The sequence below is a fragment of the Pelodiscus sinensis genome, chromosome 2 (genome assembly GCF_049634645.1).
Source record: "Pelodiscus sinensis isolate JC-2024 chromosome 2, ASM4963464v1, whole genome shotgun sequence".
Lineage (NCBI taxonomy): Eukaryota > Metazoa > Chordata > Testudines > Trionychidae > Pelodiscus > Pelodiscus sinensis.
Window position 1 is genome coordinate 255,502,636 of NC_134712.1, and position 16,657 is coordinate 255,519,292.

Sequence of the window (16,657 nt, forward strand, 5' to 3'; positions counted from 1 at the left end):
GGACAGTGGCGTTCATGCCTGTGTGTGTCTGGCTATCTAGGACAGTGGCGTGTGTGTGTGTGTGTGTGTGTGTGTGTGTGTGTGTGTGTGTCAGGCTGTCTAGGACAGTTGGCGTACGTGTGTGTGTGTCTGGCTATCTAGGACAGTGGCGTGTGTGTGTGTTTGTGTGTGTGTGTAGCTGTCTAGGACAGTGGCTCATGCTGTGTGTGTGTGTGTGTGTGTGTGTGTGTGTGTGTGTGTGTGTGTGTGTGGAACCTGTGGGCATAGCCCATCGTGTGTTCCAAACCCCTGTCCTTTGCTTGCGCCCTTGTAGGCCTGTAAAAATAACATCTGCCTGGACCTGTCTCCCAACCATTGTTTCGACGGGAGGCTGACGGGACACCAAGTGGTGAACTGGGACGTAAAGGTGCGGTTCCGCCTCGCGCTTCCCCGGCTCTCGGACGCGGCAGGCACCCAGCCGACGAGATTGGGGCTCAGTGGGAAATGGCTTCTCGGTCACCCGAGGCCGCCGAGGCGCCGCTCTGTTCACGCCTGCTTTACCCTCGGGTGCCCCTTAGAGGCTCCCGCCCCCGCTTGGTTATCGCTCGGCGTCTCTGCACCCCCAACCCCTCCAGCTCCCAGACCGGTCGCCTGGCTCCTCGCCAAGCCCTCTCCCGCCCCCCGAGCCCTGCGTCCCAGGCTCCCGTCTCGGGAGTGCCAAGCGCTGGCAGGCGTGTGCTGGGCGGCGGGCCCGTGAGACCGTCTCGCCGCCCAGGGCCCGGCCGCGGTCTTGCGGAGCGACTCGCCCGGTGCGGAGCCAGGGCTGCCGTCCGCCGGCTGGTTTCGACTCACCTGCCCGGAGGAGGCGGAGACCCGTTGCTTCCGTTGGCCCCGGGTGCTAGTGCCGCCATGGCTGGTAGCATTAAGTGGGGGTCGGTGAGGAGGAAGCAGGCACAGCCGCTGAGCCAGGCACACAGGCGGGTTTTTGCACCGCTAAGCCCTGGTACCCAGGGCGGCTGTTTCCCCAGCTGCCTGTTGGGCTGCACCGCCGGCGGCTGGCTGTGGGCCTGGGCTGAGCAGCCTTGTTCTGTAGGGTCACTTTGAGTGTCGCTTGCGCTGCGACTTATCCGAGCGCCGCCTTCTCGGCGGTGGCCCCGTCCTGCTGCCCAGTGGATCAGCCAGGGCCCTGTCTCTTTCTCCTCCCATAGGACGTGGTGAACTGTGTGGGTGGCATGGGGGTGCTCCTCCCGTTGCTGGACCAAGTGGCGGGCGAGAAGAAGGAATCGGAGGACAGCCAAGAAACCCACGACCTGGTGGGGCCCGAACTGACGTCCTCGCGGAACCGCCAAGGCATGCTCATCCCGCTGGGCAAGTCCTCGGGTGAGCACCGTGGGGGCCGTGGCGGGAGGGCGGCCCCTCCATGTCCCGGGGGAACCCTGAAATGGCTGTGGGCCTGTGCCTGGGCAGCCAGCCCCCTGCCCGCCCTCGGCCGTACGCCCTGGTCCCGGGCTGACCCGTCTCGTCCCCTCCCACAGAGAGCAGGCTGGAGAGGAACGCCGTGGCTGCCTTTCTGCTGCTGGTCAAGAACTTTATCCGGCATCACCCTGTGAACCAGGAGAGCCTGGTGCAGTGCCACGGGCCGGCCATTATCGGAGCCCTGCTGCAGAAGGTGAGTCTCCAAAGCCGCCGGGCGCACGGGGCAGCTGAACCGGGCGGGGCTGAGCCCGGGGCGTGGCGCTGGGAGGCTTCTCAGCAGCACCCGGGATGTTTTTGAGGGGAAAAGGCAACGGGCCGCGTTTATTGGCAGGGCAACAGGACAAGCAGCATATGCAGCTCCACACACGCTATGGGTACGTCTACACTAGCTCGTTCGTTCGAGCTAGGTAGGCAAATGAGGGCAACCGGAGTTGCAAATGAAGCCCAGGATTTAAATATCCCGGGCTTCATTTGCATCTTCCCGGGCGCCGCCATTTTTAAATCCCCCTTAGTCTGAACTCCGTGCCTGCTACACGCGGCACGGAGTAGGTAGTTCGAATTAGGATCTCTAATTCGAACTACCGGTACACCTCGTTCCACCTCAGAGACGCGCGCGCGCACACACACAAACAGAGAGACACACACACAGAGACACGCTCACATACAGAGGTGCACATGTGCACACACAGACACACATGCGTGCGTGCACAGACGCGCGCGCGCACACACACAGAGATGGACACACAGAGGTGCACACGCGCACACATCTGCGTGCACAGATGCACGCACACACAAACGCACACAAACACAGACACACACACAGACATGCACGCATACACGCACACACAGAGACGCACAGACACACACACACATGTACACACAGAGACTCACGCACGCACACAGACGGGCATACACACGCATGGACACACAGAGACGTGCGCGCACACACACACACACACACACACTGAGAGACGCACACACACAGAGAGGCGCACGCGCGCACACACACACACAGACGCGCACACACACATTGGTCCCGCAGATGGTGCGTGGTTACCAGTCTCTCGTGGCTCACGTCCGTCTTACTGGCTTTGAGGCTTCTCCGAGGCCTGGCTTGCAGGACCGGACCCAGAGTCTGATGGCAAAAGCCCCCCGCTTGACACACGCAAGGTCCCGTTGGAGCGGATGGGTACGGCTGTGTCATGCTGCCGCCCTTCGTTCTACAAAGATGCTAATCTCCAGGTGTCCCACGGTTATCTCTGATGGTTGCTATCAGGCGTCCCATTGGCGTCTCTTGCTTGTCTCCCACGCTCGGGGGTCCGCTGGGCTCGTCGGTTCTGCACATTTAATTCAGCCGCGGGCACAGTGGCTGTTCCTGCTTATCTTCCTGCTCACCCACCGCCCCCGCTGGCCCCCCCCCAGTTCTGCGGAAAGTCTCAGGCCAGGCCGGCGTGGAGCCGGGACTGCGCAGGCCCGAAAGGACTCACAAGAAGCCAGCCTGGTTTGCGATGTGGCCGCGAGAAGCCGCTTCGTTGGTCGTGCTGACGGGACGGCGGGACCGTTAGCTGAGGTTGCCTGATCAGGACAGACGGGGTGAAAGAGCAGCCCGCAGAATATAGAAGCAGGTCGCTCGATGTCGCAGATACTCTTGTCCCAGGGCTAAAATGCACATCTCGGCCACAGCCCGTGGGGTGTTGAAGCCAGCGGGCCACGTCCCAGCCAGGATGCGTGGGACGCCAGGCGGTGCTGGGGGGAGGAGCAGACGCGGGAGCATACGGCTGGCTTGGTCTCCGAGCGGCAGGCCTGCCGCGACCTGCCATGCACCCCTTGGGTGTCTGCGGGAGGGCTGGGTTCCTTTGCCGTGGGTCACGTGACCCGTAGGGCCCAGGATGCCTTGCGGCGGCCGCCCGCCCAGCTCCGGTTGCTTTGCGCACGCAGGTCTCCAGCCTCCTGATGGACATGAACGTGCTGATGGCCTCGCAGATCCTCATGGAGCAAGTGGCGGCCGAGGGCCAGATCTTCCTGCTGCACCTCCTCTACCAGCACCTGCTCTTCGACTTCCGCATCTGGAGCAAGAGCGACTTTGCCGTCCGGCTGGGTGAGCACCACGCGCCCTGGGGGCCGGCTTCCTGGGGAGGGAGGGGGTGCCGGGGCGTGGGCCGGGACCGGCTGCCTCCCGGTGAGGCTTCGTTCGGCCGAGAGCCCCGGCCGCCTGGGCTCACCGAATACGGGCACTTCGTTAACCGGCTCCCTCCCCGCCGGCAGGTCACATCCAGTATCTGTCCAGCACCATCAAGGACCACAAGCAGAGGATCCGCAAGAAATACGGGGTGCAGTACGTCCTGGACTCCATTCGCACCTATTACGGGTGAGCTAACGGGGCAGCGACCGGCTCCTTGGCACCGGGCAGTCAGAGGAGCTGTTCTCTGGGCCCCGCACCCTTCCATTGCTTTCTCCTCTGCCGGGGGCTTCCGCAAGCTGGGGGAGGCTGCTGGGATGCAAGCCGCTTGGGCATTGGGGAAATCCCCACTTTAGGGGGGCTAGTCCGTGGTCCTGACCTCCCCTGCACCAGAACCCTGAGAGCCCCTCCCCCATGGCTGGAAGAGCCCGGCCTACCCCCCCAAAACATCACTCTCCTGGGAGGGGCTACGGCATGCGTTAGGAGAGGTTTACCCCCCCCCCAAGTCTTCGGCCACCCACCACCAGTGTTCCTGGTAAGCCGGGGATTTAAATGCCCGACTGATTAGCTGAGCACGCACTGTGCCCACGGCCGGCAGCGTGCATTTCTGCTGCTGGTGCGCATTCCCACGTGCCTTGGTGCACGTCACAAAAATTATTCTGCACACGGCTGGAAACCGTTAGAGGAGACATTGCCCACCGCCCACGGCAGATGTTCTGTGGCTGCTCCTTGGGGCTGGAGGAGAACGAACTCTCTGGCAAGAACGCTTTGCCCCGTTCCTGCCGCTTCTGCTCCTGCTTTCGGGTCCCCTGTCCCCAGCGTGTGCCGTGAGATTCGCACTCCATCCCCTTCCGTGGGTCACCCCTGGCTGTGGATTCCTGCCGCCCCAGAGTGCCTGTCACACACGCCCCGCTAGGCAAGGCGGCTCCAGCCTGGGACTGGAGGGGGCGGGGGCAGGCGTGTGTGTGGTGTCAAGTCCCTGCCTGTCCCACGCAGCGCACAGAAGGAGACGCCGCTTCCCACGGACAACGTGAAGACCGTGCAGATGTCCCTGTTCAGCCTGGTGAAGGATTTCCTCTGCCGCAGCTTCTCCGCCGAAGAGATGCAAAGTGCCTTCAACTACCTGGCTGGGGTGCAGGAGGAAAACCAGGTGTGTGGGGGGAGCAGCGCCGCTTGGTTACAGTGCAGGATTGGAGCTCGGGAGCACCGTTCGTTGCCTGCCTCGGCTGCAGAGCCTCTCTGGGCCTCAGTTTCCCATCTTGGAAAGGGGAGCGATCCTGCCGTCACCCTGCCTGTTCCGGCAGCAAGCGCTCTTGGTGGGGCTCTTGCCATGGGGCTGTGCAGCCCCACGGGGCCCGGCTCTGGGCACGACCGTGGAACAAAGAAGACGCCGTCAGCGAGACTGCAGGGAGGCGGCGAGCTCTCCCGGAGGCGTGAAGAACAGAGGCCAGGGCCTTGCCTCGAGGAGTGGCTCTTCCAGGGTCGAGCTGGAATCCGGCTGAAGTCAGTGGGGAGGGCTCTGTATATGTCTTTGGGGGGACGCGGTCCAGCCCTGCACCCCGGAGCCTGGAAGCCAGCCTGTGCCCTTTGTGATGGGGCAAAGGGCGGCTTCTCGCCAGCTCGCGCACCTGCAGCTGGGCTGGGCCAGGGTAAAACGCTGTGCACCCGGCAACAATCTGCCAGGCACGGGGTGCCCTGGAAGCTGACTGGCTGTTCTAGCCGGCCCGCGAGTGTGCGGCAAACAGGGCAGGAATCTCCAGCGCGCTCGCCCGCCGCGCGCTACCGATGGTGCGCACGGATCTGCTGCGCTTTGCAAAGAGGCCTGGGCACGCGACAGCAAGTCCCTGAGCTCAGTTAGATGCGGCAAGGGGGTGCACTGTAGAGTCACCCCCCCGCTTATGTTAACACCCCCCCCCCCCCCGGCGGGCTGGTGCCGGAGCTGCTTTTCCAAGCACGTGGCTCCTCCAGCAGCGCCGTGACACAGACTGTCCCACGGAATCCCTGCCCGTCGCGAGAGCCCTAGCCGTGCCACGGCTGGGGGGTGGGTGGTTGTGGTCTGGGGGGCTCGGGGCCCCGGTGTGACGGCCTGCCCGTGCAATTGCAGGTGTGCGGGATGCTGGAGGTGGTGCACAGCCTGCTGAAGGGGTCCCCCTCGCAGGAGCAGCTCTACACCTTCCTGTTTGAGTCGGGGAGCGTGGAGGTGCTCTTCTCGCTGCTCGTCCAGAGGAAGTTCTCGGACGACGTGCGGGAGAGAGTCTTCAAGGTGAGACCCGCGTCTTCCCGCCCTCCCCGGAGCCTGGGGCTGGCGGAGGCCTCTGGCCCCGCCCCCGGCGCCCGCCCAGCCTAGCGCCGCCGCTCTCCCGCCCGCAGGTGCTGTACAAGATGCTGAAGTACGAGAAGGCGCCCGAGCGCAGCAAGCACCGCCTGAAGCTGAAGGACGTGGGCTACCAAGGGCTCATCGCGTACCTGGGCGACATCCCCGTCTCCATGCTGCTCTTCCGCTGCCTCCTGGAGCAGGTCCTCGGCTCGGGTACGGCGAGGGCGGCGAGGGGCGGGCGAGAGGCTGGGGCGTGGCGAGCTGGGCTCAGCCCGGGGGCTGGGCGGGGGCCCGGGGAGGTCGTCGCGCCGCGTCCCACATCTTCTCCCTTCTCGCCCCGCAGACTCTCCGAGCTACAAGGACCTGATGGCCGTGGTGTACCTGTCCCACCGGGCGGAGCTGGCCGTCCGCCTGGACACCTGCCGGAAGGTAGGAGCCCTCGGGCGCTCGCGGAGCCGTGACGCCTGCCGAGTAACGCCCCGCGTGCCCAGCCCCACGCGGGCTCAGGCCCGGGCCTGGGGCATCGTCCTGCAGGGCCCCAGAGCTTCTCCGTCGGCTGGTTCTGTCAGCACCCGGGCCCCTGGCACCGGAAGCTGTTGTCCTCTGAAGGCGGCTGGAGATTTTCAGGAGCTGGCGCTCACCCGCTGCCCCGTGGGACGCCGATTGGCCCTGCGGCCCGTCCCCCTCGGTCAGGGCTGGGCCGTCTCAGCGGGGCCATGGGCTGAGCCTCGCTCCCTAGACAGGTGCCGGCAGGCTCCAGGGCCGAGTGCAGGCCGAGTGCAGTCACAGCCAGGCCGACGGGGTCCCTCGCTCGCCCCGTGGCTGGGTCCTGGCCCGCGGGGCTTAGACCCCAGCGCCCTCCCGGGAGTGGAGCAGGGAGCGACGCTGATTAGCGGGGGCTGCAGCCGCACGGGAGGGCAGCTGGCCCGGGGAGCCGGGATCGGGAGCGCCCGGAGGAGCTGGCCGAGATCCGGCTCAGCCCGAGCAAAGCTCCTCGACCGCCGGAGCGTCAGCTGCCCGCAGACCTGGGCGTGGGAAGGGGGCGGGCCCATGGGTGTTGTGGGGAGGGGCCATAGCAGGCCCTAGGAAGTGAATGGGAGACCCTGGCTGCTGGTAGTGGGGCTGCCCTGGCCTTTGGGTGACCCCCCCATAGCACACCTGGGACCCCCGAGGAAGCCCCCCCCACCCCACGGTGCTGCTGCATTGAGGGCCACGGGAAGCACCTGCAGACCGGGGGCCTTTGTGGGCCCCGCCTTGCCCGGGCCTCTGGGACAGCCGGGGAACGGGGCAGGGGGGCGTCTGCTCGGCCGTGCCGGGCGCTGGTCCTGACGGGCCCCGTTCCCTCCTCGCCCCTCCCAGCTCTTCCACCTGATCTACTCCCAGCACGACGTGGTGAGGCAGCTGGCCAGGCTGGCCGGCTGGCAGGACACGCTCACCAAGCTCTACGTCAAGGAGTCCTACGAGTCCCGGCAGCACAGCCTCAGCCTGGTGCTCTCGGAGCGGGCGGGCCGGGCGCCGGGCCTGGAGGCCGGAAGGGAGCCACCGGACTGCGCCAGCCCTGCCCCGGCCGACCTCCAGGACCTGGACGTCTTCCTGCCGACGGGCTTCGAGGCCTCGGACCACGAGTTTTCCGAGGGCTTCTCGGACCACTCCATCTCCCCGCCCGGCGGCGCCCGGCCCTTCTGCGCCTACCACTTCCAGTCCTTCGACTCCTTGGACCACGCCAGCCACTCCTCGTCCTCCAACGCCACCGAGGGCCCCTCCGGCGAGGGCCTCCCGTTCGACAGCGTCTACCACCCGCTCTCGCCCTTCTGCCTCTCGCCCTTCGACCTCGGCCTCGACCTGGCCAGCACCGGCTCCGCCGCCACGGCCGAGAGCGGCAACCAGACGCCGGGCAGCGTGCCGGGCACCCCCTCCCCCCTGGAGTACTTCAAACCCTTCCCGGGCCCGCGGGCCCGCAAGAGCTCCAGCCTCTCCAACGTCCTGGACGAGAGCAGCTACCAGGAGACGCTGCCCAGCGACGACGTCTCCAATACCAGTAACCCCCAGGTAGGCTGCCGCCGCCCCCCCGAGGGCTGGCCACGGAGCCGCCGCCCCCCGAGGGCTGGCCACGGAGCCGCCGCCCCCCCCGAGGGCTGGCCACGGAGCCGCCGCCCCCCCCGAGGGCTGGCCACGGAGCCGCCGCCCCCCCGAGGGCTGGCCACGGAGCCTCCGCCCCCCGAGGGCTGGCCACGGAGCCGCCGCCCCCCCGAGGGCTGGCCATGGAGCCGCCGCCCCCCGAGGGCTGGCCACGGACCCGCCGCGCCCCCCCCCCGAGGGCTGGCCACGGAGCCGCCGCCCCCCCGAGGGCTGGCCACGGACCCGCCGCCCCCCCCCGAGGGCTGGCCACGGAGCCGCCGCACCCCCCCGAGGGCTGGCCACGGAGCCGCCGCACCCCCCCGAGGGCTGGCCACGGAGCCGCCGCCCCCCCCGAGGGCTGGCCACGGAGCCGCCGCCCCCCCGAGGGCTGGCCACGGAGCCACCGCCCCCCCGAGGGCTGGCCACGGAGCCACCTTCCTGCTGGGGCCCCGGGGGAGTCCAGCAGGCGGGGCTGAGCCATGGGGCCGCCCTCTGCAAGAGGAGGGGTTTGTGTCCATCCCAATCTTGGGGGCGCCCTCTTCCCGCCAACACTGACACGTGCCAACCCCACGTGTCCCCCTGCCGTGTCCTGCCCCTGTGCAGGCTCAGCTTTATGGGGCCCCATGCGACCCACAGAATTGCTATTCATGGTTCTGCATCTTGGCAGGTCTCCTGTCGCAGGGTGGGGGTAGCAGGGGCAGGGAAACACCAGCGCAGGGGCCGAGAGCCACGGGGGAAACACCAGCGCAGGGGCCGAGAGCCACGGGGGGAACACCAGCACGGGGGCCGGGAGCCACGGGGGAAAACACCAGCACGGGGGCCGGGAGCCACGGGGGGAAACACCAGCGCAGGGGCCGAGAGCCACGGGGGGAACACCAGCACGGGGGCCGGGAGCCACGGGGGGGAAACACCAGCGCGGGGGCCGAGAGCCACGGGGGAAACACCAGCGCGGGGGCCGGGAGCCACGGGGGAAACACCAGCACGGGGGCCGGGAGCCACAGGGGGAAACACCAGCACGGGGGTCCCAGGGGAAACACCAGCGCGGGGGCCGGGAGCCACGGGGGAAACACCAGCGCGGGGGCCGGGAGCCACGGGGGAAACACCAGCGCGGGGGCCGGGAGCCACGGGGGAAACACCAGCGCGGGGGCCGAGAGCCACGGGGGAAACACCAGCGCGGGGGCCGGGAGCCACGGGGGAAACACCAGCGCGGGGGCCGGGAGCCACGGGGGAAACACCAGCGCGGGGGCCGGGAGCCACGGGGGAAACACCAGCGCGGGGGCCGGGAGCCACGGGGGGAAACACCAGCGCGGGGGCCGGGAGCCACGGGGGGAAACACCAGCACGGGGGCCGGGAGCCACGGGGGGAAACACCAGCCCGGGGGCCGGGAGCCACGGGGGGAAACACCAGCCCGGGGGCCGGGAGCCACGGGGGGGAAACACCAGCCCGGGGGCCGGGAGCCACGGGGGGGAAACACCAGCACGGGGGCCGGGAGCCACGGGGGGGAAACACCAGCCCGGGGGCCGGGAGCCACGGGGGGAAACACCAGCACGGGGGCCGGGAGCCACGGGGGGGAAACACCAGCCCGGGGGCCGGGAGCCACGGGGGGAAACACCAGCCCGGGGGCCGGGAGCCACGGGGGGGAAACACCAGCCCGGGGGCCGGGAGCCACGGGGGGAAACACCAGCTTGGGGGCTGGGAGCCCCGGCTCCCACTATTTACTAATTTCTCCATTTCCCCCCACCCCCCCACCACCACCACTCAGCCCTTGCTGTGAATCGTATCCCAGCCCCGCGTGCAAACAGGGCGCGGCAGGGAGACGGGGCTCTTGGCTCTGTGCGGGGAGACCTGCCCAAAGCTGTGTCTGGTGCCCGGCCGTTAACTGCTGGTCTTAGGCGCCCGGCGCCCAGCTCACACACGTCTCCTCGCGGGCTCCCCGCCCATGCCTTTTCCTGCGTGACGCAGGCCGGACACGGTGCTCTTCGGTCTCTACAGAGCTCACGGGACCCACAGGATCCCTGAGACCCATTTGTCCCCTGCTGCCCTCCGCCACTTGGCAGCCAGACGTCCCTGGTCATGGCTCTCGGTGCCGGCACTCCATCCCCGGATGCCCCATTCTGACCGGGTCCCAGCAGGGCAGGGGTGTCCCCCAGGGGGCGCCGTGCCCACCCTCCGCTCTGGGAGGAGCAGGCAGGGAGCTGAGCGGGCGGGGGGAACAGCTGATCTCAGCCTGTGCTTTGCTGCCCGCCTCCCCCAGCAAACCCCGGAGGAGGAGCTGTGCAACCTGCTCACCAACATCATCTTCTCGGTGACCTGGCGCGGGGTGGAGGGCTGGGACGACGCGGCCTGGAAGGAGCGTGGGCAGGTCTTCTCCGTCCTCACCAAGCTGGGCACGGCCTGCGAGCTGGTGCGCCCGCCCGACGAGATCAAGCGCAGGTGGGTGCCACTGGGCTCCCGACGGGGACCCCCCGGGGCAGGGGGCTGGAGGTGGAGAAATAGGGTCAGAATCAGCCCCAGTTAGGCCAGGGGGCCCGCGCCCCTGAGCTGTGGGTTCCTGGCGTGTTGCCGTGGGGCTAAGATGGCCTCTCGCTTGGGGGCTCACTGGTTCATTTCACCTCTTCTGGGCCAGGCTCCTGCCCTGAACCCTTTCTCTTCCCCTGTCGCATCTTGGTGGGCCGGGGCTCGGGAACGTGGCCCTTTGGGAACGGTGGTCAGAGAGCCAGCGCCCCCCAGAGAGCCCCCTGCTAGTCCAGCCCTGCGCCCCACACCCAGCTCGGCCCGTGCCCCTCGCTCCCGGCCCTGCGCCCCACACGCAGCCCGGCCCGTGCCCCTCGCTCCCGGCCCTGCGCCCCACACCCAGCCCGGCCCGTGCCCCTCGCTCCCGGCCCTTGCTGTCTCAGCCCTGCGCCCCCACACTAAGCTGGCCCCAGGCCTCTTGCTCCAGACTCAGCCTCCTGCTCATACCAACCCAGACCTCCTGCTTCCCCTCCTGGCCCGGCCGATATCCCTCGCCCCATCCTGGCCCGGAGCTCCCCCTCTCTCCTGGCCGGCCCTTTCTGTGCCCGGCTCGGGCTCCTCGTGTGTCCCATGAGTGGGGCCCGTTTCATGATGTCCCCACACACCGCGTGGCCACCCGGCCATGGACTTGACCTTGGGCCTCCGTGGAGGGGAAAAGCCGCCAGCAGCAAGGAGCGAACCCGTCTGTTCACGAGCGTCTCGTGGCAAATATCAGAGCCCCGGCCGGGGGGCTGCAGAACATGGGGCCCCGAGACGCTCCCTGGGGGGCTGGTGCTTGGCAGAGAAACTGCCTCTCAGGCACCTGCTGGCCTGGGACTCAACATGTGGGGAGCTTCACTTCCCACCTCTGCCACCGCTTGCCTGTGGGGTCCTGGGCACATCCCTTAGCCTCCCCATGCCTCAGTTTCCCCTCTGTAACATGGGGATGACAACACCGTCCTGCCTTGCAGCAGGGTGGAGGATTTTGAGGCTCTCGGTTGCTGTATTCGGGGGGGTCATGTGGGCCCCGGGAGGAGAGGTGGCATGACGGACACGCAGGTCAACGGACAGCTGTGTGCTCAGCGCCTGGGGGTGTCTGGAGCCCCCCTGCTCATGCGGCACGGGGGGACGAGCGGGTTGTTCCTTGGAGCCGGCCGCCCCATCGGGCGCCTGCGCTTCCCCCCCAACTCCCCGCCCCTCTCCCGCAGCCTCCTGGAGATGATGCTGGAGTCGGCCTTCACCGACATCAAGGAGGCGGCTCCGGCCGCCCTGCCCAGCCTGGCGCAGAACGTGCTCAAGCTGCTGCGGCTCCTCCAGGATTTCCTCTTCTCCGAGGGACACAACAACCAGGCCCTGTGGAGCGAGAAGGTGCGGCCAGCCGGGCCTGAGGGTGCAGGGGCCTGTCGGTAGCGGGTGGCTCTCTCCCCTTGCTGCCGTTCACGGGGAGCCGGGGCATCGGCTGTGGGGTCCCTGCTTCCTGGGGGGGGGCTCTCCCACGAGCGCCCCCGCCCGGTTCCCTCCCTGAGGTGGGGGAAGCACAGGGCAGGCCCAAGGGGGCAGGGTGCTGGGTGCAGGGCCCCGTTGGTAGTGGGTGGCTCTCTCCCCTTGCTGCCATTCACAGGGAGCCGGGGCATCGGCTGTGGGGTCCCTGCTTTGCAGGGGGGTGCTCTCCCACGAGCGCCCCCGCCCGGTTCCCTCCCTGAGGCAGGGGAGGGCCAAGGCCGCCCGTGCGGGGAGGGGTCACTCTGCCCTTGCTGTGGCCGCAGCTCTACGAGGGGGTGAACAGCCTGCTGGACAAGCTGGGCGTGTGGTACCACCTGGCCAACGGCACCTCCGACCTGAAGGAGATGGCGCAGATCGGCCTGCGTATCCTCATCGGGTACAGCGCGCTGGAGGAGGCGCAGGTGAGCCAGGCGACGGGGGCGCCCTGAGGGGAGGGGACGGGCTCTGAAGGGACGGGGGGAGGCTGGAAAGGGGGGGGAGGCTCTGGGGCACCAGAACTACAGTAGCTGCCCCCCATATTGGGACACCCCCCGGGGGGGTAACAGCCTCTCCCCTGCCCCCAGCTGCACTCGCTGGCCTACGTCAAGCTGCACAGCCTGCTGCAGACGGCCTCGGCCCCCACGGCGGAGGAGGCCTGCTACCTGCTGGGCAAGCTGGAGAGCCCCCTGAGCCGCGCCCTGCACCCCAAGTCGGAGGCCTTCTCCTGGCTGCTGCCCATCCTCCGCACGCTGCTGGACCAGTGCTACGCCAGCCTGCAGCTGCAGCGCCTCCTGCCCTCCCTGCCCCCCACCAACGGCAGCCCCACCTTCTACGAGGACTTCCAGCAATTCTGCACCAGCCCCGAGTGGCGGGCCTTCATCGAGAAGCACGTGGGTGCCCCGGGGCGGGGTGGGGAGCATGGGGCACCACTGCAGGGGGAGGGAGGGCTGATGAGTGGTTAGAGCTGGGGGGGAGGGTCAGGCGTGGGCTCAGTCCCCATCTCTGCGGGGGGCGGGGGCCGGCTCAGCTGTGTCCATGGAGTTGCTTTGTTTGACCACCCAGCCACGGATGCCAACAGCCAGGCCCCAAACCGGGATGTGGGGGGTAAATCCAGCTGAAACTCCGTGCCACCGTGAGGGGCGGGGGGGAGAGAAAAAGGGGTGGGGCTTAGCTTAGGGGGCGGGGCCTTGGACAATCAATCAATCACTGCCACCCAAGTAGCGGCAGCTGGGAGCTGCAGCCACTTGGAAACCCTGGGCCCCTCCACAATTGGAATTGACGGGCGCTCGCCGCTCGCCTTGTGCTAAGGCAGCGCCCAGGAAGTGCACGTCGCCCGCCCGGCCGCCTCCGCCCCAGCCCCGGCCGCTCACGGGCTCGTCTCCGTGTGGCCTTGGCAGGTGCAGCCCGTGATGGCGCAGTTTGAAATCGACACCTTCGCCAAGAGCCACGACCTCATGTCCAATTTCTGGAACTCCTGCTACGACGCCCTGATGAGCAGCTCCCTGCGCAGAGAGCGGGAGAAAGAGGAGAGCAAGAGGAAGTTCCAGGTCTGTGCCACTGCTCTGCGGCCCCCTGTGGCCCGGGCCCGGCCCACAACGCCGCCGCTCGCACCCAGACGGCCCGGCACACCGTCTCCCTCAGCAACCCCCTGCGGCCCGGGCCCGGGCCCGGCCCACAACGCCGCCGCTCGCACCCAGACGGCCCGGCCCACCGTCTCCCTCAGCAACCCCCTGCGGCCTGGGCCCGGCCCACAACGCCGCCGCTCGCACCCAGACGGCCCGGCCCACCGTCTCCCTCGGCAACCCCCTGCGGCCCGGGCCCGGCCCACAACGCCGCCGCTCGCACCCAGACGGCCCGGCCCACCGTCTCCCTCAGCAACCCCCTGCGGCCCGGGCCCGGCCCACAACGCCGCCGCTCGCACCCAGACGGCCCGGCCCACCGTCTCCCTCAGCAACCCCCTGCGGCCCGGGCCCGGCCCACAACGCCGCCGCTCGCACCCAGACGGCCCGGCCCACCGTCTCCCTCAGCAACCCCCTGCGGCCCGGGCCCGGCCCACAACGCCGCCGCTCGCACCCAGACGGCCCGGCACGCCGTCTCCCTCAGCAACCCCCTGCGGCCCGGGCCCGGCCCACAACGCCGCCGCTCGCACCCAGACGGCCCGGCCCACCGTCTCCCTCGGCAACCCCCTGCGGCCCGGGCCCGGCCCACAACGCCGCCGCTAGCACCTGGACGGCCCGGCCCACCGTCTCCCTCGCCAACCCCCAGCAGCCCCCTGCTGTAGCGTCTCCTCTTGGGGAGCCTGCCCGCCCTTCCCGACCCCCTTCCTGCCCCCCCAGCCCTGCCTCACTCTCTGCCCCCCGCCAGGAGCTGATCCTGGAGCCGGTGCTGAAGCGCTCCAAGCACGAGACCGTCCGGCACGCCACCGTCCTCAAGCAGCTCAACAACCACCACGGCGTGGTGCTGAAGCAGTGGAAGGCCCTGCGCCGCCTGCTGACCTCGCCGCGCTCCGCCTGGGCCGACCGGTCAGCACAGCGCCGCCTTCGGGCTGGGGGGCAGGTTCTGCCCAGAGCCCCCTGGGGCAGCCGGGGTGCGGCGGCCGGGCCCGTGGGGAATCCCACGCTGCGAGCTGAGCCTCGGTTCCCCCGGCTCCCGGGCTCAAAGCACGCTGGGGGCGAATGGGCCCCGATCCGGCGGGTCACGTGCTTTCGTATCCCGGCGGCAAGGGGGGCTCGCACGCCCAGGCATCCCGCGTGGGGGGCTGTTCTGTGGGTCGGGCTGCGTTCCCCCAGGCTGACTCCTGCTGCCCCCAGCTTTGGGGGTGCTTGGCGCTCGCTCACTCGTTCCCCCCACTCCCCAGGAACCCCCCAGAGATCCACTGGAAGCTGTCGAGTGCCGAGACCTACTCCAGAATGAGGCTGAAGCTGGTTCCCAACTACAGCTTCGACCGGCACTCGGAGGCTAGCGCCTTGCGGGACAACCTAGGTGAGCGGGGTGCGAGGCCGGGAGGGATACCCCTCGTGCCGGAGCCCCTGGCTGCCACGAGGCTGGAGCCTCCTCCGTCGGTATCCGGACAGGGTGCCGTGCGGGGGGACGGCGCCACTCCCAGCAGGCACGCCGCGGCCGGGCGGTGGGCCGGGGGGTTCAGACTCTGTCCGTTCCAGGCGCGGATCACTCGCACGGCCCCGCCGAGCCGCTGCCGCTGGCCGTGGCCAAGGAGGCGAAGGTGAGCGAGCTGGAGGACGACCAGCTGCCGGAGGAAGACCTGGAGTTCTTGGACAATCCGTGAGTCTCCTCGCCGGCCCGGGGCGGGGGTGAGCTCTGGTTGGCCGTGCCGGGGCAGGAATGGAGCACGCCCTGCAGCGGCCGGTCTCCGTGCTGGCCCGTCTCGGGGAGGGCTGCCTGGCCCGTTCGCTCCTTGGCTTTTCTGCTGGCAGCGTCACGGCCTCCAACCCGCCGTCGCCCCGTGGCAGGCCCGGACCCGGAGCTGGGGAACCTGCAGCCGTTACGTTGTGAGCGGGAGGGGGGGCAGAGACCACGTTAGGCGCGCGGGGCCCGATCCTGTGTGGGGTCTCCGGGCCCTGGCACAGCGTCGCTCCAAGACAGGGGCGGGCACGTCACCAGGGTCGCAGGCTGGTCCCAGAAGGGGCAGGGCGTCGGCCGGAAGGGGCGGGTCCCTCTAGGCACCGCTTGTGGGGAGGGGAGACTCCGTGCGCTCCCCTGTGGGGTGGAGGAGCACAGGAGGTCGCTCCCCTCTTCCCCCTGCCTGCCCCCGCCACGTGGCCCTCACTGGGGGAGGAGATTTCTCATGCTCCCCTCCCCCCGATTGGCCTGGGGGCAGGGAAGCACACGAGGTCTCTCCACCACCCCCCCGAGTTGTGCTGGGGGCGCTGCCCCCCCCGGACAGGCTGGCGCTCCTGGCGGGGGAGGCGCCGCGCTGCCGGGGCCGGTGTGGGCCGAGTGGCGGTGAGCGGCACGGTGCGGCCCGCGGGCGCTAACGGATCCGCTGCCCACGCGGCGTACGGCCCCGCGGCTCCTGCGCTCCGGCCAGCCTCCCGGGCAGGGGATGGAGGCGGTGGGCACCTGCTAACGCTCGGCCCCCTCCCCACCGCCGGCAGGGCGGAGCCCAAGGAGCAGAGCCAGCGGGAGAAGCTGGTGATCTCTGAGGACTGCGAGCTCATCACCATCGTGGCCGTGATCCAGGGCCGGCTGGAGGTCACCACGCAGCACGTCTACTTCTACGACGGCAGCAGCGAGAAGGAGGAGACCGAGGAAGGTTCGTGAGCTCTCGCGCACACGCACCGCCCCCTCCTCGGCCGCACCTCTCCCGCCCCACAGAGCGCCCGCTGATCCCCCCGCCCGCACCTCTCCCGCTGCGCAGAGCTCCCACTGAGACCACCGCCCCCTCCTCGGCCGCACCTCTCCCGCCCCGCAGAGCTCCCGCTGATCCTCCCACCCCGCAGAGCTCCCACTGAGACCACCGCCCCCTCCTCAGCCGCACCTCTCCCGCCCTGCAGAGCTCCCGCTGATCCCCCCACCCGCACCTCTCCCACCCCGCAGAGCTCCCGCTGATCCCCCCACCCGCACCTCTCCCACCCCGCAGAGCTCCCGCTGAT

The 16,657-nt window shown here is 69.2% G+C and overlaps 1 protein-coding gene across 1 annotated transcript in view; it reads left to right on the plus strand.

The window, feature by feature from the left end:
• The window catches only part of NBEAL2 (neurobeachin like 2), a 182,143-nt gene that overhangs the window by 135,393 nt on the left and 30,093 nt on the right, over positions 1 to 16,657 (plus strand). Inside the window, 21 exon segments of the mRNA XM_075922980.1 lie at positions 314 to 406; positions 1,188 to 1,359; positions 1,515 to 1,648; positions 3,394 to 3,553; positions 3,721 to 3,823; positions 4,631 to 4,784; positions 5,739 to 5,897; positions 6,005 to 6,164; positions 6,295 to 6,380; positions 7,311 to 7,405; positions 7,587 to 7,728; positions 7,731 to 8,000; positions 10,324 to 10,502; positions 11,771 to 11,930; positions 12,329 to 12,466; positions 12,629 to 12,934; positions 13,442 to 13,591; positions 14,409 to 14,566; positions 14,902 to 15,026; positions 15,206 to 15,326; positions 16,160 to 16,317. Of these exon segments, the coding sequence (XP_075779095.1) occupies positions 314 to 406; positions 1,188 to 1,359; positions 1,515 to 1,648; positions 3,394 to 3,553; positions 3,721 to 3,823; positions 4,631 to 4,784; positions 5,739 to 5,897; positions 6,005 to 6,164; positions 6,295 to 6,380; positions 7,311 to 7,405; positions 7,587 to 7,728; positions 7,731 to 8,000; positions 10,324 to 10,502; positions 11,771 to 11,930; positions 12,329 to 12,466; positions 12,629 to 12,934; positions 13,442 to 13,591; positions 14,409 to 14,566; positions 14,902 to 15,026; positions 15,206 to 15,326; positions 16,160 to 16,317 (3,223 nt within the window).